Source organism: Gouania willdenowi, chromosome 12, assembly GCF_900634775.1.
Source record: "Gouania willdenowi chromosome 12, fGouWil2.1, whole genome shotgun sequence".
NCBI lineage: Eukaryota > Metazoa > Chordata > Actinopteri > Blenniiformes > Gobiesocidae > Gouania > Gouania willdenowi.
Window position 1 is genome coordinate 23,799,370 of NC_041055.1, and position 27,423 is coordinate 23,826,792.

Genomic DNA, 27,423 nt, shown 5'->3' on the forward strand with positions numbered 1-27,423 from the left:
ATATAGTATTTTCATATGAAATTACTAACCAAAAGGGTTGTTCTATTACGTTTCAATCTAAACTGTATTTTTAGGTGGACATACTTGTTCCTGCTTTATTAGGTACAAGATCCTTGTCATTATCAATTTCGTTATCTCCTTCCTCGTCATCTTCAATCTCTCGTTTCATCGCCCCAGCCTCATCTGCATCTGCAGGCTGCAGGAAAACAGTGTGCACTTCTTGTATGTGGGTCTTCAAGTCATCTTGGGTTTCTGCACTGAAGTCACAGCCATCACACTGCAAAACCTCCATCCTTAAAAAGTGGTGGCACACCCTGGAAAATCAGGGGAACCTGAAAAGATAAAGACAGGAATGATAAAAAAAAAATGTGTTAGAATCTAAAACATAACATTTAGAAACATAACTCACAGAAGGCAGAGACTGATGTAAACACTTCTCCAAAGCATCCAAGCACGCATGATATTGTGTTCGAAAAAGTAAATTTAAAAAAGTTACTATAAGAATGAGTTTGATGATGATCTACATAGAGTGTTTACAGCATGAGGAGAATCCATTTGAATAGTAAAAGTGAGTTGATTTAGGAACGTCACTTGGAAATGAGTTTAAATAGGACAATGACCTAACAACAAAAAAAAACTAACCCCTGAAATGAAAGAAATTTTAACAAATACATAACCATCGCCCATAACCACTACATATTCAGTAATATGAGGTACGGTTGCATTGTTACAGGGTTGGACAAGATGGAAACACCAAACAAAATATACACTGATCCAGTTATTTCAATTTTTTTCGAGGTCAAACCTGCTTGTTCACCTTTATTTACATTTTTCCCAGCTTTTAAAGCAAAGCAATTTAAATGCAAAGAAATCCAGCTATCAAATGCATCACTATGATCAATATGATTCATTTCACATCCTAGTGGTTGAATTGCAATGACTGATCTAAGAATTTCAAGTGTCAAGTGTTCGTAAAAGCATATCTTTTACCTCTACCACTGAAAGCTTGAGTTCACCTGACATCAACATTGATTGATGTCAGGTCATGGTGGTAGAAAGAAGATGGGATTTTTACTCAAACCATCTCACTAAGAACAATGGCGAGACTGAGGCTGATTTGTCCCAATTTTGTATTACCCAGGGATAAGCAACAGCTGGATGGCAGCTCAGTAATAGGACGGGGTAGAGTATACCATCAAGTCTAAAGAAAAAAGATTGAATGAATGTATAATAATTATATCTCTGAAAAAACTTAGGAGTCATCTTGTCTTAGAAAAATGCTTGATTATGGATATACAAAATCACTTGTAATATTGGGGTTGATGGTATTTAATGCCACCCAGTATTACTTTGGGTAAAATCATTGACTCAACCTTCCATCAACCTAATGACCTCCTAAAGGTTTGAGTAGACTTAATTCTAAAGATGTTATCGTTTCAAATTGTACTAAATTAGTTTAATTGAAAATGATGTCATAAATTCAGAGGAAATGAGAATATCCGTAAGGACCCAATGTGATTTGATTCTACCAAAAAAGTCAAATAAGCAAATGACGCAACACTGACACGCTTCATTTGAAAGTGTAATAGTAGATTCAGTTTCAATGGATAAAAGTGAAATCTAGATTTATTGAGAGGAGCCATATATAGTCTTGCTCTGACTTTCTTTGATATATGAAGTGAGTTTCAGCTGGAGGCAGTCAGGAATCCAACCCTGCCTTCCACACCCAACTGGGCATCCAGTGTAGAGCTTCATGTAAGCCAACCAAAAAAACCAACATGTCCCTCAGCAACGAGGAGATCCTTTGTTCTTCAGGGTCAGGTTACAGCCCCACCCTGCTCTGCAGTTTATTGGTATTCTGCACAAAGTTGACTCCTAACAACCAGGTCCTTGACACAGATATTAAGAAAATGTATTCAGAGAACAAGGAAAAGGAAAGCCTAAAAAAGAGAAAACACAACCACCATCTGCCCATTAGTTGGCCGTGTCTTTTCAGCCAGTCATTCCCCTGTGCACAAAAAGTTAATGGGTGAGAATGTGTAACTACTTTCAACGAGTCAGCTGGGGCTCCAACAGAAAGGGACTCAGATCCTCCTCTGAGCTGAACTTCAAGGGCAGCCATTTTAGTAGCGGACTATGTGTGCTTAGGTGTTCCGCCAGCATACAACATGGACCCACAGATCTGATCCTCTTTCTCAAAGGGAGGCAGCCTGTTGCTGCAGAGCTGCTGACAGAAATCTATCTGCCAGATGTACAGCAGTGTACCCAAGCCCTCTGCCCACACAGCTCTGCAGGAAAAACATTTTGCATCTTGCCAGCTTGACTTTGCTCAGTCCTTTCATTTCTTAGGGACATTATCTCTTACATCAAGAGATTTTCAGAGAAATGCTGCAAACCAAAGAAAAAGAGAGTGGGCCAGAGCAAAAGAGATCTAGAATCTCTTTGTGGACAGCAACACAGCAAAATGCATTTTGTAGATGCTTCTGCCAGCTATGTTCTACAAAGAATGTGAGGCATGTTTGAACTTCTTTATCTCAGAGCCCTGCAACCCCGAGGCCTGAGGAGAAGAAGAGAGAGGGCCAGAAAGAAGCAAAGCCAGAGAGCAAAGGGGAGAGTAGGTCTGAGGGAAAGGGAAGGGAGGGAGGAAATGAGAGCGAGGGAGAATGACGGAGCCACCTGGAGGACCTTCGCTGAGTGAGCCGAGGGGACAAAGCCTTCCGACTGGACTCCCCAGATTCCAAAGTCTACAGACGTTTGTTAATCACCAACCGGTCTCTCTGCATCGACGAGCTCTGCCAGCAGTCACACCCTTTACTCAAACTGTCTTGCCGCAGCTGCTCAATCTGAAAGGCCTTTGAATAAAGCCAACATTAAACTGATTAAGAGTACAGAGGTTCTAGGCTGAATTGTTGGTTAGCTCTGTCATGCTGTGTTGAGGACAAGGTCCATGAATGTGTAGCAAAATTCAACAGAGCTGGCTACAGATAAGTAGGTGCATCTCTGACTTCTATTATGTATGTCTGTTTGACTTTTAAAGAAAAAAAAACATGGTGATATTATCAGCATTTCATCAACAGTGATTTTTAGAGAGGTAAGATGAGAAAACCAGAGCGAAATCACGACAAAGCTTAAAGAACGCGGGAAGAATAGATATTACTTGAGCTGATCTTTTTAGCCAACTGTGATCCGGTTCACCCAGGAGGGCAGGAACACACAACAGAGGAAGATCTCATTCTGAGCATACAGAGGAGAAGTGTTGCGTCACAGGACCAGTGAGAATTTGCCCTTTTACACAAACAAGAAAGCAGGAGATCAAGTTGGTTACTCCCATCCTCTGATGTCACGAGCTCTGGAGAACTCAGCACACCAGATCTGATCTTAACAGGTTCTTTCACACAGGAAGAACATGGTGCAGTAAACTGTAGAAATGATTAAAGTTCTTTCAAAGCACTGTTTTGGTAAAGGCTGTCAAGCATATCTTACTCGCAAAAATTACCAAACATTCACGATTTAACGAACAACACATCCTGACTCTGATCAATAACAAAGTCAGTAATTTATCTTAACCCTTAAGAGACGAGATGTCTACTGGTAATATCTACAAAACAAATAAGTTCAAACCTGCTGAGCTGCTTCTACCTGCTGGCTCACTAGCTTGCTCTTTACAGAAGTTAATAAATCTCTTTGTGTAGCCAAAAAATGTTCTCAGTTGGTCCAAAAGCCAAGCTTTGCTGGATGTCCCAATAATTTACTTTGGGTTGGTTATGGACTTTGACAATTCCATTTCTCTTAAAACTGCTGTAGTGTTGCAAATGTATTCAGAGCAAACAAACACCATTGTCAAAATGTGGTCACAAATATGTATTGTGGAGTTAAGTTGATTTCAAGTTCTTTTAAATGTTTTAATGGTAATTTTTAAACTACGTTCAATGTTTTTTAAACATTTAACTTTTGATTATGTGAAGTACATTGAATGGCACTTGCCTAGCCTAGCCGAGCCAGGTTGCTACAGGGCCATACATATAGATGGCCAACTACCATAGTTATGCAACAGGAGAACACCTACACAAGCACAGGTAGAACATGCAAACTATACATAAAAAACAAAGATATCACCTGTTTTTAGGGAACCTGTGATTGAGCCCAGAGCTGTGAGGCAGAAGCGCTAACCATTAGCCCATTTGCACGGCTTGTCCGACAAGCAAAACAAGATGATGTTCATCACAGCGTTATAAGACCAGATAAAAGTATCTACTGAACAACTGCAGAATTAAATTCAGATTGTAAGCAAAAATGAAACTGTATCTTTGATAGACAGTGCAACGGTGGTTTTGGCTTACAGAATGAAGGCCCTGAGTTTCTAGAACTAGAACTTTACCTTGAGTTAGCATGCTCCTCTCCTTGTGTAGGTTTTCTCTGGTTTTCTTTTCCAAAATAAAGTAGGCTAGGCCATGGTAATTGGATTCTCTATCATGGTGTGTGAATATTTTTGTTTTATGTGTTGGCCCTAGCCTGGTGTCCTCTCCAGGTTAGACCCTGTTTTATGCCTAATGTCAATAGGCTCCTCATGAAATAATATACAGCAGGCACCATCATTATTGTTCCTGGTTCCTGTTCTTCTTAATCCAAATATATCTGTGCTTCAACAATCCTGCATGTGATTAGTAACTGAGCCTTCAGCAAAGCTGGTTATGGTTTCTTCTCATAGAAAGACAGTTGTGCAAAGGATCTCTGTGCAGTTGTTGCTTTGAAAACCTCAATGTTGACTTAGAATGTTTGCACACGAGGTTTCCAGATGACTCTTCCATGTAAACCCTGTTTTTTCCAAGTGACACCGCACAGGAGTAGTGGTGTGTTTTCCAAACCTTTCTACATGCAGATACGTAGCAGCAAAGCTTCAGCAGTGACTTTGCGTTAATATTGGCCATTTCAAGACTTCAAAAGACATTTTGTGGGGAAAAGTCAAATCCGCTGATGCACATAAATAGATTCAGGGGTTTCATGAAGACCTGGGGGCTAGAACCAGGGCCATATATTTTCCACCATGCAACGGCTACATTTCAATATTGAACAAATTTTGATAGAACACTATTTTAATTTTGCCAAAGTTGTGATTAGACAACTGAATTTACAAATATTCGACACCATAGACATGATGGGGAATGATGTATTCACATTATTAAAGTGATGATAAATCCCTTAATTGTCAACATTGCTTTTATTCACACAGGATGTTGCAAGTGTCAGATATAGATGAGAGACATAGAGACATAGTTTGAACAATTTATTGTGGTAATGTTATTATTAGTATCATTATTATCATTATAATTTAGTTTTTTATCAAAGTTATAAATAACATCGCTATTATCGTTGTTGTCAATATTATTTTTTATCGCCACTTTATTATTGTTTTTTTTAATCCATTATTGTTATTAGTTATGCCAGAAGGATTTGTATTTTGGTAGTGTAAACTGCATTTTAAAAACAACCAAGCATGCTGTGTCATACCTACATTTTTAGGGTTTTAACGAATCAAATTCTGTGGATCAGTGAAAACATAAGGGAATAATTCTACTTTGAGATTGAGTACCTCCTGCATCCATATATTCACATTTAGAATAGACTGACATAAGTGTGTTCAACTTACTTAAGATCTGAAAATGAATAAAATTAACTGTAAATAATTGTAAAAAAAAGGTGCATTTTCCCCATGCTACATTTGAAAAGCAAAAGTGAAATATGTACAGTAATTAATATATGACACTATCATTCATTTGAGTTCATTGTCCAACCTCTGGTCCAATGATTTTAAAAGATACTTATTTTGATGCAGGGTTACACAAGTGGTTACACCTACCACTGGACGCACTATCTTCTAATTCAGTGGTTTTTAACCTCGGTTTGATTCAAACCCAGGAGTTCGGTAAGTCAGTCTCGGAGGTTCGGAAGTGGTCAATAAGACACACACAGTAAAAATAAAATTTTTTACTAAAAATCAGTTTCCATAATAAATTAAATTATTTCCAGATATTTTTTACATCAATGTTACATTTTATTTTAAATATTCCTAACTATGTTTTGAAGTAATCAAATTTAGTTTTTCTAATCATACAAAGGTTTCCGTGAACGCACTCATGAAGCTAGCAGGGTTAGTTATCTACAATAAGCTTAATAACCACTGCATTTAGCCAATCTACAAAGTATTTGTTTATGATTTAAGAGTGTGTCACAAAATACCAATTTCGCACCATATGTCTTTTGGACAAAAGATACATCTTGTACTTGTGTCTTGTGTTGATGGTGTTAAAGAAATCTGACTAATTTTGATTATAATGAAATTTCAATTCCAATAGCATTGACAAACACAAGCCATTGAAGCCTGTCAAAGGACACAGATCCAAACTTCCAAATAAGAAGGTATGGTCGGTATGATTGGGTATAGAAGCCTGAATATAGATAGGAACCTGTTTTGAAATCTTCCAAGACAAGTGACTAAATCTGGCCAACAGTATTTAAAAAAGCAAAAAAAAAAACATAATTTCGCAACTATAGAGTGTGTGGGAAAACAAGTTAGGCCCACCCACAGCAATTCTGACCTGTAACTAATACGCCTGTAAGGACCTGCCGGTAACATCCTGGTGCTAAATACCACAAGACACCTTTAGGTTTTGCAGAGTCTATTCTGTTTTGAATGGAAGCTGCTTTGGATCCACTGAAAGGCTATTAAGCAAGAGAAACAGGAAAAAGCATGTCAAAGTTATTGTTACGTCTTTGTCACTTCAATAAGTCTGCTCTAGTCTAACAGTCAGTCAATGGGTGGGTGGAGCTCAGATTTAGGTCAAGATATATGAAAGTCCCTCAAATTTGACAGTTGTGAAAACACAGACAATGTATAAAATAATTATCTCATTCCATTCTTTACACTAGACATATTAAACAGAATAAATGTTATTCATATACCTTTAAATGTTGAAAAAGGTATAGTAATGATTTTAGACGAGGCATTAGCAACTCTCAAGAAGACCATCTTTGTTGCCCTGAGTTACAAATAGCCGCCGCAGACACTGACTCTTCGACGAGGACAACTGACTCACATCCTCCACATCTGTGGGAAATGTTACCACAGTATTTTAGCTTGTCCTGTTGCACACTACACCATGACGTCTGCATTGTGGATACTGCCTTTTCTCTATTCCCTATTTCCCTAGAAATCTATGCAGTAAAGTAGTAGAATATCACAAATGTGTTGGTTTTGTCTTAGTAACACATTTAAAAAAAAATAATTAATCCATTTTCACACTTATTGACAAAGTAAATGTTGTAAAGGGTAGAATCAAAAATTAAGAAGTAATAAAACGTAAGGAAATGTAATGTTTTTTACCCCCATAAATAATTGTATTATGAGCTTTTTCAAAGTGACACCATTTTCAATTATACTCCTTCTTACAAAGCAATTCAGTATAACTTGTTTTATACAAATTTAGAAAACAAATAGAAAAAGAAAAAGCGATAGCGAAATTAAAAAAACCCGAAAATAACCCCGCAAAAAATAAATAAATAAAAATAAACAAGACACTTTCAAGAATATAGCTTCTTTTAGAATTTAGAAGGTTGACATATCTACATATTGTACATAACTGCAAGAGATTTAAAAATGAGTTAAGTCGTCAGAAACACCAAAGGGTCAGTTCATTAATTGTTTTTTTTTTTTTTTTTTTTTTTTTTTTTTACCACAGTACTTTTAAAAAGCCTAAATAAATAAGCTACCTATATATTCTCTACCCCACTAACCAGTCTACAGAGTAAAATACGTACGCATAAACATCCTAATGCTGAGCTAGACACAGGGTAAACATCACAAGTTGCCCTAAAGCTAACTAGCTTGACAACACACAGTAACATTGATTATAATACTGTTTCCAACAAATAAAAGATACAAGAATAACACACAAGAAGTTATCCCTGAAATAGACTATCTAAAGCTAATAGCCTAACTTTACGTAGCGGTTTAAGTTATCTTAGCATCTATTCTAAATGGACAAAATACTAAATTACACACATGACAACAGCATTGGGGGAGAGATGTATTTCTTCTATTGATAAATAAAAGTCAGAGGGTTAACCACTGGGTGGGAAAACTTGGTGAACCTCAAAACCAATCTGGTTAGAATTGAGCAAAAACACAAAAAAGTGCAGGTGCAGAACAAAAACCACATCCTAGAGACACATGATTGAATAGAGAAAAGGAAGAAAATATGTAATCTTCACATGAATACAATCTGTTCTATTGCAGTAGTGCACAGAAATGAAATACTAATAACTGTGTGACTGTCCCGCAGCAGAGCATGAACTCCACTTGGTTTTGCACACACAAAGTTATGGGATCCAAACATGTGACAGATCATTATTCTTTAAAATAAGATTTAATGAGTGTCTAAATACATGCCAGGTGAATATATTTTGCTGTGGTTTGCTGCCAAAATCAGGAAATCTGATTTGAAGGGATTTACAGAGCTGTGTGTTCACACTTCAGTTCGTTTTCTGTCAGGCTTTAATCTGTCAGCACTGTGGTAGATAACAACACTGGTTCAAAACAGACGCGCTGGCCCGACCTGACTGACCTTCATATTTCAAAAAATGTGCCTCTTCCCTTCACAGAAGAATGACATATTGACAGAACAAGTTCGGATGAACTACGGCCGGAACGTCTCCACACCGAATAGCACGTACCACGTTCCCGAGAATTCAGTCAAGGCTTGACTAGGTTCCACAGAGTAAAAAAAAAATGGGGCCCCCGTGGCACATACGGAGTAATGGGGCCCCTGTGACACATACGGAGTAATGGGCCCAATTCATATATTGGTATGTGTCGCAATATTTGACTCACAAATACAGTAAATGAGAAAACCACTTCAATGGAAAATGCCGAAAAAAGGAGGGTGGGCCCCCGGGCCGTTTAATCATAATCCACGATGAATTACCTTTAAAATGATATATTAAACGGCTATGTTCCCATAAATTTGGAAATGACCGGAAATGTGGGGTGGACCCCCGGGCCCCATTTAAAAAAAGGGCTCGGTTTGTCTTATCGTATTCATTCATAAAATATTCATACCAAACTGCATTCCGATCTATAACGAGAACTAACGGAAGAATAGTCATTTGAAAAATGGGGCCCCCTGTGACACGTAGAGGTTATTGGGCCCCATTTATATATTGGTATGTGCCAATGACTCGGTAACACCAACGGTCGTAATATTTAACTAGCAAATAAATGAGAAATCTTCTTTCATTTTTTTTTCTTCTTTTGGGGCCCCAAATCAAAAATCGGGCTCCGAGCAACAACACGCACCATCTATGTTGTAATAGTCCAGTGAGTTACACTTACCAAGTATTTTTGTGGATTATTGATGTTTTTTTGGTTTGGAATGATGATCTGCATCTTTTAAGGCAGAGCCAATGGTTTCATGTGTAATATGCTACAGAAACTCACACACACCGAAATAAAAGAAGTAAGGACATTCCCAGCCAGGAGGAAATGAGAAGAAGCAACACGTTATTCATTCTGTGTTTTAGTGAAAGAAAACAAGAAAACAACCCTTTTTAACACATCATTAGCAAACCACTAAGTGATAATTATATTTTGGAGAGTAATCTAGGATAAAAAATAAATAAAAATTGGGAGCTTCAATGGGAAAGTAAATATATTTTGGAGATATTATACCAGCTTAAACCTTTTGGTACTATTGCTACTAAATGCAAAAGAGATTTACATTTCTGTCTCCTTTCAGAATCTTGTTCATGATTATTTAAGCTACCCAGCAAGACTCTTCCTTCTTTCTTCCAACTGTGGTTGGCTTTAAAAATAAAACTATGATGTGCATCATATTAGAGTCTGAAAACACCGAGATGAAACATCGATCACACCTGCCCAATCAATGAAGCATGCCTTTGCCCAGGGGACATGAGGAATCAATATTGTTCCGTATGATCACAATGTCATAACATTCATCAGAAAACTGCTGGAATTCTAAGAAAAATTGCATTTAATAAAAAAAAGAAGCAACAGGACCAAACTGACTTCATACTACAGTTAAATACTCTTCATATGTTTGTTATTGGTGTGTTGTTTCTATAAAAGGGAGAAAAACTACAGCCCCATAAGGATACATTATAGTAATCACTGGCTAAGCAGTTACACATTTGGAAGCTACTCACAGAACTGCTGAGCATGTTACATAATATAGGTCAAATAACCAAATGTACAAATCTAAAATGCCAAAAATGTTTGGAGAGTAAAATTATGAATATTGTCCAGAGATAGTCAGCCACCTGACTAAAATTGTGGGCTTTAATCTCGCTACAAATCTGTTTCAGGAAGCATAAGGCTTTAGAAATGTAGGTCAGCCATTAGCCGACTGACACGGCCTTGACTGGGGACATTCTTCCCTATCTTCCATTGAGAGCATCTCTAGTCAAGGAACATGAAACAAGATGTCTCCGCTGTGACAAGTCTGTGTCGCTTCAAAACAGGAAACAGTACTTCATTCTTACAAATGTCAAATTCACATCATAAAAACTAGAATCCTTAAAAGAAAAATGTAAATTGAGCGTGAAACCTTTCAGAAAAGTGAATGTCAAGAGAGAACGCTCAAAGCAACACAAAGCAATTTGGTTTAAAATGAATACAATGTATCCCGATATTAAAGTATAAGGCAGTTATTGCGATTTCTTTTTTTAATATATGACTCAAGAAACAACTAATCTGTAAATGTGTACACCTTCATGAGAACATTATATACACTCAAAACATTGGCTTTAACGTGCCATGTGCCAACAACTTAAAATAAAAAAAATAACATACAATCTGCCTGTGGCTTTTAAACCAACGTTGACTTTAATACAACATGACTTTAGTGCAACTTAACCGAGGTATATGCTTAGAACAACAAATAAATGCATAAAGTTCCTGGTTAAATAAAGGTAAAATAATAATAATAATAATATTTATATATATTTTTTCTTTCTAATTAAAAAAATAAAAAATAAAAAAACGATATGGATGCATTTAGAATCCATCCAAGAATCGCGCAACGTAATATCGCGATATATCGTCGAATCGTTTTTTTTTATTTAACACCCCTAGTATCTTTTATATTGTATCTATCGTATCTATTCTATCTAGTGTATTTATTGTATTTATTTTATCATATCGTATCACAATTAATCATATCATATCGTATTACATTACATCTATCGACTATCGTATCCATTTATCACTAACAAACCTATCAGGAAAGATTGCTTTAAGATGTAGCTAAAGTGGCAAAGGCGAACAACTTCTAGGTAAATGAACAAATAAAATAAAAGGTTTGAACACTGGTATACAAATATATTCCCATCTTTATATTTAATTTGAATGACACCTAAACATTTTCTCCACCTCAGCAATAAAACCAATTTATAATTACTCAATACCCTTTTTCTTTTTAAATATTTCTTTAGAAAATAAAAATTTGCTCAAAAATTATATATATATGTGTATATATATATACATATATATATATACACATATATATACATATATTATATACACATATATATACATATATATATATATTTATATGTTAACGCGTTATTACAGCATTAACGCAGTAATTAATTAACACCAACAATTATTTTATCATGCATTAACGTCATTTTTAAATTTATTTTACTTATCATTTAATTTTAAAAGCCCATTGCTCAATGGGTTGGATGTTATGTTACATGATGAAGAGTCAGAACAGAAAATAACTTGCGGTACAGAAACAAGGAGAAAGATACAGAGCTCTTACATTTTAATTTCAAATCGCTTCCAGACGGCCAATTGGATAAAACTAACGTTATTTGTAGCTACTGCAAAGCTGAATTTTCTCATCACCGGAGTACTTCAAGTCCTAAGTATCACTTGAACGCAATACACACCGTTGACGCTACCAAATCAACCACCCAAACAAATTTAGTCCACATTGGATGCATCGTGTGGGCAAAGCATCGATAAGCAAAAGCAAGACAAGCGAACAAATGCCATGGCGAAGTGGATACAAACTGCAGGCCAATAAGTATCATCGCAGATGTTGGTCTGAGGAACGTTCTTAGGATCACAATGAATGGCGGCAGGTATGAGCCTCCCTCAAGGCGCACCATCACGAGAAGAATACATGAGTTGTATGAAAAGGAGGTGACTAATAAAGCGACGGCGTTACAACGTGCACCAACGGTTGCTCTCACTGGAGACTACTGGTGAGGAACAGTAAGAAAATTTAACGTTGGAGGAATAGATAAATGCAGTTCATTCTGTCATTGTCAAATTTATTTATTTATTTGTTTTTACTCAGATTCTCCAAAGAAACTCTAGTACAAACATGGACTTCAAAGACTAAAAAGTCCCCTGCAGAGGAACTCCCAGCTGTGTACTTTTTTTGTGTGGTCAACCACTTCATCTCACTCTTTACATGAACACGTGCTACTGAAAATAGCCTGTTTATGCTGCTCCCTAATAAAATAAAAATGTTTCTGCAGGTTCTGTTACCCGTTGAGAAAAAAAAGAAAACCGATTTAAAAATGTTGCTATTACTGAGACGGTTGATACTGGCTCTGGTGTCTGGGGGTATATTTTGTTGTACTACTGTGTAAAGGGAATTTTGCTCTTACTAAGCACCTTATTTGTTTGTGTTAAGTGTTTACAAGCCAAATGTTGTTGCACTTCTGTTCATACAGCAGTACATTTCAAATAAAAGTGTGTAATACACAACGTTTGAAATTAATTTTTAATTTGGGCTCACATACAGTATATCTGTATGCAGTTGTTTAAGACAGCCCTAAAGTGAGACGAGCAAGTCAAACTCTAGCTAACTGCAAATTGTGGCCGTGTGATACAGACCTTCACTTATTTTTAGCAGCACTGCTGGCCTCTTGGTAGGTTTTCCTTTAGAGCTTCCTCTTTGTATGACCATCCATCATTTAAAGATGACCTGATCTAGATCTGGTCCTGATGTGCCATACAAACTGTATGGAGGTTGTTTTTTTTTTGCTGCACTTTAGAACAAATGTAAAGTTTTTTTTTCATCTGATTTTTGATTTTCAACACTAGTTTTTTAATATTATTTCTGTAAGTTCTCATTACGGTATCCAGTAAATAGAAAATAAGTCAGCTTCATGTGAATAAAAGCAACTTTGACCTTTTCATGTTCATCATTTTCTATCTGGATTTTTAAAAAGAAAACTAAGAATCCAAGGAAAGCACACGTGTCACGTTTTCTTTCATCAAATAGATTTCTTAAAAGGGTTTGTTTTTGTGAACATTTTTAAAACTGACTCAGTAATCCCGGACTGTCTCAGGAGGGCCGGTAAATACAGATGCAGAAGCATTTCAGACACCGCAATCCAGCAAGCTTTGCTGATCTGTCTGCAGCCTGACCTTCATGGTTTCACATTCAGAGGTTGAAAAAAGAAACAACTCATTGCAGCAGACTCTGGCGGCCCTCAAGTATTCTGAGAGGAGGCAAAGATCATGTATTCTTGCCACCATCGCTTTGGGATGAAAGAACGATGGTGAAATAAAACAAAATTGATACAACACTAAAATATAAGGGTGTCCCAATCTGATATTTATATCTGTTCGATATCTGAACAAAACGAGAATCAAATTACATTGGCCTGCATTTAAAATCGCAGATACAACTCACTCTCATGAATCTAATGAGATTAATATTCAGGTCTTCTGATTTATTCATTTATTTTCTTTATTCTATTCAATTGCATAGAAGATTATCATGTTTAAGTTAAACTAGTGCTTATTTTGCGCTTTAGAAATATAATATTTTGGTTTTATTGGATCTATTGAGCTTATCTTTCAGGGTCTCCTTTTTTTTTTTTTTTTTTTTTTTTTTAATAATTTCTTTATCATATTCACCTGTATAATATTCTTATGTTGCAGGTTACAATACATGTAACCCATTGGTTAATAACAAATAGGTCAGTTTTTCCTCATCCCTACTGTTGCTGACTATTGTTTTTTGTTTGAGTAGTATCACTTGATCACACAATTTCTAACATTCCACATTACAAAATAAGTAATGAAAGTATGTATGATCCCTGCAAATATCCTAGTATCAGATCGATATCAACATTAGCCAATGCACCGAGTCAGCAATTTTAGTGTACATATGTAAATATACTGTTCTTATTGCGCAACGTCCTTATTGCACCATTGTCTTTCCTCTTTCTCTCTGTACTGTGTGTGTATACATCTTTTTTATTACACTGTTTAATAATCTTTTTACTTATTTACTGCTGCTGAAACACTCCAAATGTCCCCTTTGTGGGACCAGAAAGGTTATCTAATCTTATAACTGTTATTTTATGTCTCTTTACAAACCTTAATTAATGGGGTAGTTACTATTTTGACGTTACCAAAATCTAACATGGAAAAAACCAAGGGTAAAATGCACAGGAGAAATGATCCTTGAGCCATGAAGCCTTTTTCTGACAAGGCTTTAAGCAGGAATGCCTGTTGCACGACTTTTCTTTGGAATACTCCACAAACTCTGGGAAAGGAGTCATTTTAGTTTTTCTCTGTGGGTCGTCCATACTCAAAGTTCAACAAGTGCCTGTTTCACCCTGTCTCTTTCTAACAGATGGTTTACCTGACATCACCCATCCTGTTTGACAGCTATTAATACTTTACTTCAACACTCTCATGAGTTACTGAGAAAACTGGTAACTGATTAGGAATATAAAGTAGAAGCAAGCAAACAAATGGCTCCAGTTTCCTCAAAGACTCCTGCTCAGACTTCCTTTAGTAAAGTCATCTCACATGGCCGCTCCCTCGTCTCTCTTTCTCCCTCTACTCTCTCTCTCTCTCTCTCTCAGGGCTGACAGAATTATCTTCTGCATCAGAGCTGAGACTGGGCCAACGCTCCTCACACAGGACTCCATTTCACACAGCCAGCCCCACAGTGGCCAAGGAGACACAGCCAATCACGCTGGAGTATCCGTGGCATGGCCATCCACCATTTTGTGCTCCTCAAGGTCTTTGAGTGTCCTGCTCACGCTGGAGTTGCCTCTGCTTACTGTGATATCTGGTTACACAGATGGAAGTGTTTAGCTTTAAGAGGACAGAACCTGAGCGAGTTGCTTGCCATGCTGTCCGACTCTTCTGCAGACTGTCATGAGCAGAGAGCAGATGTGAGAGGGGAGAAGCTTATTAAAGGGATATCCATGCTTTGAACCATTAAAGCTGTCTTAATCATCGCACCTGACAACAAGCGATGCAAACCATCGCAAGGTAACAAAACAAAGAAGTACCAGAAGTTGACCCAACACATTCTGCTGAGCGTTTTTAAAATATGTTGTCTACACTGGAAAGCATCGAGAACAAATTTGGGGCAACATTCAGCAACAGGATTAAATATTCCTCCTAAAAATGATGAAGTCTGCTATTAAATTAATAACCCTAGGCGATATCATTTTTTAAAATTCATATGCAGAAGAATAAGGAGATTTATTTGGTTTTCTCAATAGGTTTTTGCCCTCAAGTTTGAGAAGAAAATTTCTGAGAAACAGACTGCAGCAAAAGAAGCTAAGCACCTTAATATTCCTAAAACAATGTGGCGGTATCAACTGTATAGATAGTTCTACATCCACTCTGGTCAGATACATGAAACACAAAGTGATTCAAGGCTGTATAAACACAGTTGAGGTCAAGTTAAGGATGCTGAAGGACAGACCTTGGAGAGAAACCGGGAAGTGATTTTTTTTTTTTCCAACAAAGACAATTACTGCAGGAAGCCTTGCATTCCACGCAGCCTTGTAGTCCATCTCCACAAGAAACCATTTCCTGGCACCATTCCGTTTTCCACAGGCTCAAATAAAGCCAGCATACAGTAATGTATAAGTATCGGATCAATCAGGGATTTTCATCAGCCAATAATAAGATCAAATCTATACCAAATTGCCTATAAACATCAAAATATGAACAATAATCCAGGAAATTATAGATTTTTTTCTAGACTTTTCTCTGTTCAATTTAAATCATAGTATTCTTAAAAATAAAAGGTGAGGGGACCTTAAAGTCCATGTAAAGCAGAAATACATTTGTGTTATGAGTTTGTCACACCACAGAAACATGTGTCATTGACCACCGAGCCAAGTTGAAAGATGAAAAAAAAAATCGCTGAGCATATAAAATTTGGTCTCAAAATCATGGAAAAACAAGCACTTCTCTCTGCTCTGAAAAGCTGGGGGCGTGTCAGTTAAAGGCATTGGAACCCCGCCCGCGTGCGAAGGGCGTAGCCTCCGTGTACTGTCTATGGGAGAGGGCAGTGTGAAAGTGGCTCCAACATCGATAGTGCTTCTCCCATTGGTTTTCCAAAAGTGCTCGGATTGCGCCAAACAAGGTGTCGGCGGAAAGGTCTGCTCCGCCCGAGTCCGAATATGTGGTTTCTTTTCGGCGAGGGGCTGAATTGCGCTCGCTGGAGGCCGCAGAAGTTTGGTGTGCCTCAGCAGCAGGGTCGGGTTTATGCTAATGATGGCTCCATTATGTAATGCGGTTATGATTTCTGACCCGCCCAATAAATCATGAAGACAGAAATTTGAAAGGCTGTTTGTGAAGCCTAGCTCCAAAATTAAATTATAAATGGTTGAACGGCTTTTTACATGTTTTAAGGAATACATGTGTGACCTATATAATGTGTTTAGGAGAAAATGGCTGAATTTGCTTTACACGGACTTTAAAGCAACACATCAAAAGAGATGTGCTTAGTGGATCAGTGGATGACACATGCCCGAAACACTGCAATGCTGACTTCAACAACAGCCCCACATGGCTCTGACTACAGTTACAGGGAGTGGGTGAGGTTACAAGGTAGCCATGATGGAATTTCTGACCTTAGAACAATCCATTAAAAAGTTGAAAAAAATGGACTAAACTTCATACTGAAAGCTTGTTTACATCTCTAAACGACTTTTTCTGGAAAGGTTGGTTCTCCTCCAGGTTTTCTAAATGTTCTTGTTGAGCAACCCAACAAGTTTAAGAAGGGAAAGATGAGAAACCCATCAATATTAACTTACCCGGACACCTCCTTTCCAAGCCCTTAATTATTTAACCATCCTCGGACAGCTCTGTTGCTTTGGAGGCCGAGTCGGAGTGGATCTCTCCTACAAGACCTCTCCTGTTCCTGCTCAATGAAGGCCTTGTCTGGTGGCACCACACGGCTCAAAGAACGGGTGTCTCCAAAGAATTTTTTTTTTCTCCCCACCACCGGCAGCTTCGGGCTCACAGAGCTAGTTCAGTGTGTCTCATTACAGAGAGGCTTGAATCCTGAATAAAAAAAACTGGAAACCTAAGGAGACTGAGAAGATCACTTGATTTATCTAACAGAACAAAATGACTCAACTGATGTAGATTCTTTCAAATTTTATAAAAACCTAAGGTTAAAAACACAAGCTGGCATAAAGACAGGCACACCTCTGAGCTTCACTCAGCTACAAGCTCTTTTTTCCAGGAGGGGAAAGGCAGCGTTGAACTGTTGATGTTCTGATGGAAAGCAGAGAGGAGGAACCAGTTCTGCAGCAGTGTAACGTGGCAACTCACAACAGAAACTGGAATGACACCTCTACCAGGCCACTTCCTTGTTCCACTGAAACCCCTGACCTGATGTTGTTTCAACTTCTTTTTGGCCAACCTTAAAGGCACTAAGGTTCAAAATAGTGAAACAAATCAATTACAAGCCAACTAAAGCCATATTATATGGCTAACATGTAAAGAGCAGGGCAATGGAAGAAGGTGAGGGGAAAAGGGTGCAGTGTGATGCCATACTGTAATGACTACAGCAGGTTGGACCAGGGCTTGTTTCCTTCAGCACACTGTGTAGCAGCAGAGCCCATGCATCATGTCAAGAAAGCACTCACTAGAGCATTTCAATTTGCTTTTGTGTGTCTCTCCCCAGCCCTCACTGCCCCAGGTGGAGAAGAATGGAGGAGTGCATCAGCCGATGTGGGTGGGAGGGAATGAGAGGGATGCAGGGAGGGAACGAAGAGTGAGTGGTGAGCATGATGACCACTTCCTCCCAGCACTCAAACCGTCACAGACATCTTCTCTGTCCTCAGTTAAGCTTTTTTTAGTCTGATAATCAAGCATCTGCTATGCTTTTATCTTTATCTTTACAACTGTAAGAATGTACACTTCCTGTTTAATGCACACATGAAAAATAAACTACCAGTAGTTTGACTCAAACGCATGTATTCAAATGCCAACCTCAATACAAATTTATTTCTACCATGACTTTCAATTCAAATCACTGAGGGTTGACAGTAAAACAAAGCTTAGTTTTTGTGTTGTGACAAAAACATTTAAAGCACGTAAAAGTGTTTTTAAGTAATCTAATACTGTGTAAATATATTATTAGTGGAGTATTTTTATAATGTAGTATATTTAGCTGGAGGCAGAGAAGGAGAGCCATCACTAGGCTCCTGTAAGCTATTGGTTACACACACACACACACACACACACACACACACACACACACACACACACACACGTTTTCACTGTTTGTGTTCGTTCCGCTCCTTTAAATGAATTTAAACAGAACACTAAGGTAACACAGTAGGCTAGCATTGAAGTAAAAAAACATAAACTGAGGTCCACATAGGTTAGATTAAACTCTTTATCAATTAATGTATCTAGGAGATATCATATGGAAAAACAAAGTCATACCTCAGTTGATCCCAGGCTGAGGTGATAATAAGATTAGGCCACTTGGTAAAACAGTAAGTAGCAAATTAACAATACGACCTTCCAGTGAGAAGATTCAGTTATAGATCGAGGAGAGTTATGCACAGTATTTCGATTAATTAGAGTTGCATTTTCAATCATAAATATGTGTATGACTGTGTGTGTTAGCTCTAGGATGGCACGGTGACATCATGTCAAGGAGGCATCGAGCCCATAACTCAGAGCCAGCTAATCATATTAATAATAAATAATAATAAATAATAATGGCTTGGATTTGTAAAGCAACTTTATTTCCAAGTGTGAACAGAAGCCATTATCCCTTCACACCACAGGCATACTGGTGGAGGTACAAAGGTTAATTCCTTGAGGTGCTACAGTAGATATGACTATAGGCATGATTTGCTGTGGTAAAAGAAGAGATAGCAGTTGGTGAATGGTGACTATAACCATGCTAAACACCCATAGCACGGCGCTAACTTTCTGTATACTTTCTTTATTCATTTTGTCTCTTTAGGTTTCCTTACAAACTAGAAGGAATGAAAATTATTTCAAAATGCACATTGGATTTTGTATGTTTTGAATGACAAAAATCTGTTCTACTCCATTTCAGAATGCTTTTATTGTCATTGTACAACAAAATCATTTGGCTTCGCCTTAAAGTGCAAAGAAAAGAAGAAAAAAACAACAACAGAAGAATAAAAAAAGTAACTCGCATTAAGGTAAGATGGGCTATGTATGATGCAGAAATATAATATAAATATTGCACAGTATGATCTGTAAAGTATTGCAGAAATGAAAAAAGTAGAATTTCATTCTACTTTAACTAGAATCAATTTAGTTGGTGTAAGTAAATAATGGCTATAAACAGTATATACTGTATGTAATAATGATTTTTTTCTATTCTATCTATCTGTATTTATCATTGTAGCCTCTAGGTAAGTGGCTTTGCTGTTAATCACATAGGAAGTTGAATCCATATGCAGGAAGTAGTGGCCCGAGGAATATCCTGCAGAAAAATGTAGGCATTTCTTTCCAAATGAACTTTGGATTATGTATGTTTTGAATGACAAAAATCGATTCTACTCTATTTTACTGAAATCAATTTAGTTGGTGTTTGTTTTTTTTAAAAAAAAATAAATGTAGGCTATAAACCGTATATATGTAATATTAAATTAATTATATATTTTTCTATTCTATCTATCTGTATTTCTCATTGAAGCCCCTAGGTAAGTGCCTTTGCTGTTTATCATACAGGAAGTTGAATCCACATACTGAATATTCCGAAAGTAGTGGCCCAAGGATGGATGCATTAACTGTAGGGATGTAACGATTCACTCAACTCCTGATACGATACGATACGATTATCTCACGATTTATTTTACAAAATGAGATTGTAGACAAATGATGACTGAAAAAAAATATTTTTTTTTCCTTCAAAAATAAAAATGTTCTTTCTTTCTAACTTCATTCATTTTGTCTTGGGGAAGCCAAAATGCTTCCACACTTATGATTTAAAACATGGTGGTGCGTCCGGAATTTCAAATTCTAAATAGATAGCGGCCTTTGCTGTAAAAAAAAAAAAAAGTACTGCAATTCTATTAGTATCGATGTGAACCGTGACCCATTTTAATCAATTTTTAACTGCCTCACGATTAATCTTTTCATCCCTAATTAACTGCTTTGCATTAATGTAAATAAAGTACCCAAGTACTCACATAAATATTCCACTTTCCATTTTATATGTAAACAGAGGAGAAATAAATCTGAACTCAGTGACCTCTGCTGCTCCTATACAGTGTGAAAGATGCAAGTGCTTTACTTATTAGGGCTACAGGTCAAGAAAGTTCCCACAGAGGCCATAAATACAGATAAACAGCCCATCGACCTCAGATCTTTCACTGCAACAAAAGCTCACAATTCAAGCCAAAGTTCTCAATCTTAGTCTGAGCTCATCTGCAGAACACCCAGCAGCACCTCTGCACCCTGACTGTCGGGGCGAAAATGTGTCGACGGCAGCAGATTCCCCGCCTGTCAGCTTCTCCTTGAGAACCTGTTTGCCCTGCCACGCCAGGGAGAAGGAGCATCGCCACCATTTTGATTGCTCCTCTCAGCCTCAGCATTGTCGCAGCACAGTGTGTCAAGCTCGCAGCCTCTTTGTCAGCAAGATTTCACAGAGTGGCCAGGGGGAACTGCAGCGGGTAGCACATCTACACACACACAAACATGCACACACAGCAGCCACCAAACACATCTCCTTCACTTCCTTTGCTGTCTTGTCAACAGACACCTTTAGGATGTATAAGTGAAAACTCACAGTGCATTACAACACATGCTGTAGTAGAGATGGGCGATATGGACCAAAACTCTAATCTCTATATTTTTTCCTCAAAATGGCAATATACGATATAAATCTCAATATTTTTAACTTACTCAGTCTGACCAGAAAACACAATTCTGGGTTAAATAAAACAGCTGCACAATATGTGCCACTTTTGGCTTTTCCTCCTCTAAGGGACAGCACATGTGAGTGAGTTCTGTAGTGTGGCTTGTTTAGTGGAAGATCTGGGTTAGGACGCACTAAAAAAATCCATCGAACTGTGCTTTTTATGTTGTTCTGAGAAGTAACGAAAGCAGCAACTCCTAAAACGAGTACTTAAATATAAAATAAACTATTCAATACGTATCTCAGAAATATGGAAACATTGTAAAGAAGGACACTGTTAGAATAATATTAAATACTTTTGTATAGCTAAAACCTTAGTATGTATCGAATCTCTATACAATGCCCAGCCCTAAGCTGGATCTTTGTTAATAAGTAAGCATCAGCCTGATCAGTGTTGATCTCCAGAAGTTTTAAAGTGCACAAAAAAAAAACAAAATAGGTGACATTTCCATGTGCTGACCTTTTGCAGAGAAGTTCATTTGGAAAACAAGCGCGGTGAGAAAACAAAACACTTTTTTTTACAGCGTGTGTGAAAAGAAAGTGAAGTGTTTTCTTTCAAATAAAACCAAAAATAAAAAAAAAAACAATTATATCAATCATCTTGAGAACTTCCTTTGCACCACGCTCGTGGATAAAAGTCGAGAGACACTGTTGTTAAACATTAACCACCCTCCTATCGCTGCAATATTCAGCATTAACATTCAAACTGTGTGCCACTCGTCCATCACCATCGCATCTAGCTAAAGGAAAAAGAAGGAAAAAAAGTGTGTGTGTGTGTGTGTGTGTGTGTGTGTGTGTGTGGGGGGGGGGGACAGCTGGAGGTCCTTCAAGTAGATATTTCACAGCTGATGTATAACAGCACCAAGTTAGCATAGCTGAAACATGAGAAGTTAACCTTGAAAGCCCTTAGTTAAGGATGTGATCTGACTTTCTGGGCTCGAGAAGACGAAACTTCCATTACTGACAAAGAAGAAGAAGAAGAAGATGGTGGTGTGGTGGTGGTGGTCAGGCTTTGTTCTACTGCCTCCAGGCTTTCTCTCTCTTCTCTCTCTCTCTCTCCTTGGAGACTCATCTGCTTTCCTCCATTTTATGGTGAAGCCCTCACTAGAGTGACATACCTGACTGGAGACCAGTGACACCACAATACCCAAACCAGTGTAGCACTAAGCACCATCTAAGGCCAGATAAATGGACCATAAAAACATTTACTACATCGCTGTTATTACACCAAAGCTACAAACATGGAGAAGAACCGAGAGGAGAAGAAACAGGAGCTCCTGAGCTCACACTGGACATGGCTAACATGTGTGACTGACTCAGTGTGTATGTGTGTGTGTGTGTGTGTGTGTGTGTATGTGTGTGTAAGCTCCTAATGGAGGCTGGAGAGCACAGCGACCCCGTCCTTCTGCTGTGTAGCGGGCGTCCGGAGGAGCTTCTGACGGTGACCACCACCACCACCACCACCAGACATGTCGGAGCAAACACCGAGCAGAGACAGCCTCCATTTTCCTCAGTTGTCACTTTGACAACAAACCCGACACAAGGCAGTGAAGCCATGCCGAGCCATGGCTGTTATAGGAGGAACCGAGAAGAACCACTTGACTTTGCTGCATGGCTGGGGGGGAAATTAGCCCCGTGTGGAGGTGGACCAAAACCGGGAAGACCGACCGGCTCCTTCGAGGTTACTACTACCACCACCACCACCATTACAGCCCAGGATCTAAACCTAGCGACGTTCTCTCACAGCTTTAAAGCCACCCCATTAAACACATCGAGGAGAAGAAGAAGAAGAAGACGAAGAAGAAGAAGAAGGAACACAAACACTTACTGGTACAATCTTCTCCTCTTCAAACGATCCTCCCGAAAGTTGTCCTCGTATTTCATGCGTGCGCCCGGTCGGGTCTAATGGATGATCGCCATCTTTACTGCTTCTCCTCCTGTGTGCTGCAGCTGCAGATGACCTGAGATCCGTCTGTCTCTGAATAATGAGCAACCACACAGACAAGGAAGACAATCTGCAAAGCAGGCTACACAAAGAAGTTTGGGAGACTAGCAAGCACCAGAGGGTGCACAAGAGTTTGAGATGAGACGAGGGAGCATCAGCAGCAGCAGCAGCAGGATGGACAACGTGTGAGCCCGAGAAGCTCATCCTTCATCTACTGCTGAGAGAGAGCAGATATGATAGGATAGGAGCCTCAGCAGCAGATACATGCGGCCACCGCCGGTTATTTTATATAGGCAGGCATGATGCATACTATCTGTGCCACGTCATGAGGTTATCTACAGTTCACTTTGGTTTAAAATGTGAGGCTGCTTCACAAAACCACAAGCACACCAACCCCCCCACCCCCACCCACACACACACACACACACACACACACATATATATATACACACTGTATATAAACTAATTACCACTAATGGTTCTTTAAGTGAATTTCTAACCCTTAATATTGTAGCATAATAGAGCTGAAAAACAAACAAAAAAATGTTGTCACTGTCCAATTATGTCTAGTTATTTATTTAATAATTTATAGATAGATAGCCAGAGGTGTAAAGAGTACTGATATATTCAACTCAAGTAGAAGTAATGTTACATGATTGTAACACACACACACACACGTTTATTTTTGGTAATAAATATTACTCAATTTAATGTATTTTCCACAAGGGCATCTGTACAAAATAAAAGATTTGTCAATTTGTACAATTATTTATTTATATTAAAATAAAAAAAATGAAATAACATTAATGAATTCAATTCCAAATAAAACCAAATTATCAAGTCAGTATAGCTATATTTATGAACTGTAAAACAATGCCAGTCCAAGTGCACCATGTGGGCACCAACATAGGTATAAACCCCAAAACTAAAACCCCAGAAATAGCACGACTAATAACACATGGATTATGTTCAATATGCCTTCATAAACTGCTGTCCTGAGGTCAATACACTGTGTTTTAAGGTATCAATTTAAAAAAAAATAATAATTTACCCAGTAATGGTTGGGTATAGAAATGTAATGAATTATTTTAACTTAAAACGTACTTAAGTACAAGTAAAATTACTGATTTAGAAATATACTCAAAAAAGTACAAATACCCTTAAAAGCAACTCAATTACAGTATGATTATGTAATGCATTACTTTCACCTCTGTGCCCATGCATATATATGTTTGTGTACATGTATGTATATATGTATGTACTTGTGTAACTGGACATGATATATATAAAACTCTGTACATAACCTTTTCCCCTTTCATACCACTTATATGTTAATTGTAAATTTCATTCTACATATATATAACATATTTTTATATCATTTTATTCTTTTGAACAACACAAATGTTATTTTTTTTACATTTATTCTTTCTATGTCACGCTTTGGCAATGTGAACTTGCTTGTCATGCCAATAAAACTACAGTGTATTGAATTGAAATTGAATAGAGCGATGGATGGATGGATGGATGGATAGATAGATAGATAGATAGATAGATAGATAGATAGATAGATAGATAGATAGATAGATAGATAGATCTTTTCTACCATGTGTAATCCAGTATTGTGGGCTCACTTCTTAATATATATATATTTAATACTGCACCAAGTTAAGAATTACTTTCTACTATTTACAGCATTAGATCTCTATGAATCTCTTCCACACTCAAATGCAAATAATTCTGTGACTGAAATATCCTTAACCGAATTGAAAACTGAGTTGAAATATGAATCGGTTTCAAAGCGAATTGATTTGGGAAATCTGAATTAATACTCAACTCTGCTAATATATACATTGATGCGCCATCTGCTTAATAGTTCTCACTATGAGAGTTGATGTTTTTTTGCACCGCTTTATTCTAGGGGGCGCTATGGAAGCAACTTTCTGTGAGATAAATGGATAAACTACCATTTAAAATAGTTTTCCAGACAGCGTATATAAATAACTTTAATATTACTCACACAATCAAGGTACAATAACCAACCTTTGCATCTAACTTATCAAAACAAGATAGCCCATAAAATAGTTGATAACTAACTCTGTTTACCATTCTATCTTTACAACATAGCATCCATTAACACATTTTTATTAAATTTAACATATACCCTCCCATCACAGAGCAAGTTGTGCCTCTTTGGTTTAATAAATATATGTATATATATATTTATAAAAGGGCTAAATGGGGGACTCGGGCACGTAATTTCGTAATGTACATGTTCACTTGAGGACGGATGACAATTCAAAATCCCTGAATCCTTATCCACAGTTGCATCTCCAGGAATAATTGGATGGGCGTAAAGATTTTATTTAAATGCTTTCATAAGAGCGTCTAGAGCATTTGTCAAACTCAAGGCCCTTAAGAGTATCTAACTCGGCCCGCAGAAGAAAGTAAAAAAATGACAGAAAAAAACATGTATCATTGTGTAAACAACAAAATAATTCAGTTGTAGATAACTCAGCCCATCCAAATACACATGGATACAAATTTGCCATGCTTAAATCACATGATGGTAGTCATTTATTTATCTCAAAATGAAATAAATCAAATACAAATTGTTCATAATATTAGGGAAATGTAAGTGCATTTAAGTTTAAGGTCACTTAACGCTTGGATATTGTCGGTCTCTTATACACTTGATATGTAATTTATACCTAGAAGTGCAAACCAGGGCACATTAAACATTAATGTTGAAATTGCTCTTTTTTCCCCACCTAAAATCTGTGGCCCACTTGAAACCAAACTGCTCTGTATTTGGCCCCTGAACTAAAATGAGTTTGACACCCCTGTAATGTCCATAGCATAGTGAAACTAGGCAAGACCTGTATTGGCAAGGCAAATACGTATTTGGCAATTGAAAATTGGCAAAAATGACAACCTGTATCTGGAGTTATATCATGCAGGAAAAATAGAAGACTAACCTTAGCCTCAAATATGACCTTGAGCGAAGGTCAAGGTCACACACTGAAAGGAAATGTTGTTCAATGGTACCAGTCTGAGCACTGTCTCTCAATTTGTGGCCAAGTTACAGGGAAAATGTATTTATCTATTTTGTGTCGCCATGAACTTTGACCCCTACCGATCTTTTTACTGGTAGGTCACACAATGAAAGGAGATGTTGTTCAATGGTACCAGTATGAGCACTGTAAGTTGTTTTAAGAAAAAACTTAAATATCACCTTTTTACAGAAATTTATTTTAACAGTTAATGCCTCTTTTAGTCCTGTCTTTTAATATATGTTGTGTTTTATTTTATTATTATTATTTTATCTTTTTTTTTTTTTAATCCTGTAGCATTTTGAGATTTGGAATCAAATATAAAGTGCATTACAAATAAAATGTATTATTATTTATTGTTATTATCTCAATTTGTGGCCAAGTTCATGTGACGTCATGAACTTTGACTTTTTTACTGGTCGGTTGTACAGCTTGGGTGTAATTAAATGAAATACTCCACTTGAGATGAGCCTTTCATAAATGTAAGCCTCAAACTTGTACGATAAATATTTATAGAGATATGGAAAATTTAGTTTTTTTAGACTTGACGCAACCTTGACCTTGGCCTTTTGGCTCTAAAAAAGGTCGACAAATCATCCTTGACATTGCCCCTATAAAAATAAGAATTTTCAATTGCAAAATACAATAACAAATGTAAAAAAAATAAAAAATAATGTAATATATGTTTTTAATACTGTTTTAGCTTAAATTTTATTGTGGTTTTATACTATGTTGTTGTGGTTTTATCATGTACTGTTAAGTGACCTTGGGTAACCTGAAAGGCGCTGAATTTCAAATAAAATGTATTATTATTATTATACAAATGATCTGTTTCAAACAGTTAATGTTGATTTGAATGAGTATGAGGCCAAGACAGAAAAAATAATGCTAAAAGATGAACTCTTAACATTTTTTAGAGCCTAAAATAAAATATAGAATTACTAACAATACTTCTTGTGATTCTACATCTTAAATAAAAAAAAAAAAAATAAATAAAATCCCACAGGCCTCAAATGCCAGTTTTGCATGCCTGATGCGGTTTGTTGTTGCTCCACTGTAACAGAAAGACTGCTGCTCTGTCCACCAGCTGCTAACAAAGAAGAAGCCCAAGACAAAAGGTGGCTCCTGCTGCTCAGATCTATGTCAATGTGACTGGAGGATTGGAGGGTGAAGGGGTGGGGTGTTATGGACTGGGGGGGATGAGTGT

General features: G+C 37.3%; 1 protein-coding gene across 5 annotated transcripts in view; it reads right to left on the reverse strand.

The window, feature by feature from the left end:
• znf462 (zinc finger protein 462) overlaps positions 1 to 23,396 on the reverse strand; it is a 53,828-nt gene extending 30,432 nt beyond the window's left edge. Inside the window, exons 1-2 of one of the 5 annotated variants that reach the window (XM_028462594.1) lie at positions 23,050 to 23,396; positions 85 to 332 (exon numbers count right to left, since the gene is read on the reverse strand). In XM_028462594.1, coding sequence (XP_028318395.1) covers positions 85 to 292 — 208 coding nt within the window. In that variant the 5' untranslated portion in view covers positions 293 to 332; positions 23,050 to 23,396. Of the gene's footprint in view, positions 1 to 29; positions 333 to 3,157; positions 3,272 to 17,115; positions 17,481 to 23,049 lie in introns of those variants that run through there. The other 4 variants (XM_028462591.1, XM_028462592.1, XM_028462593.1 and 1 more) reach the window with 4 other exon arrangements.
• Between the last annotated feature and the right edge of the window lie 4,027 nt (positions 23,397 to 27,423).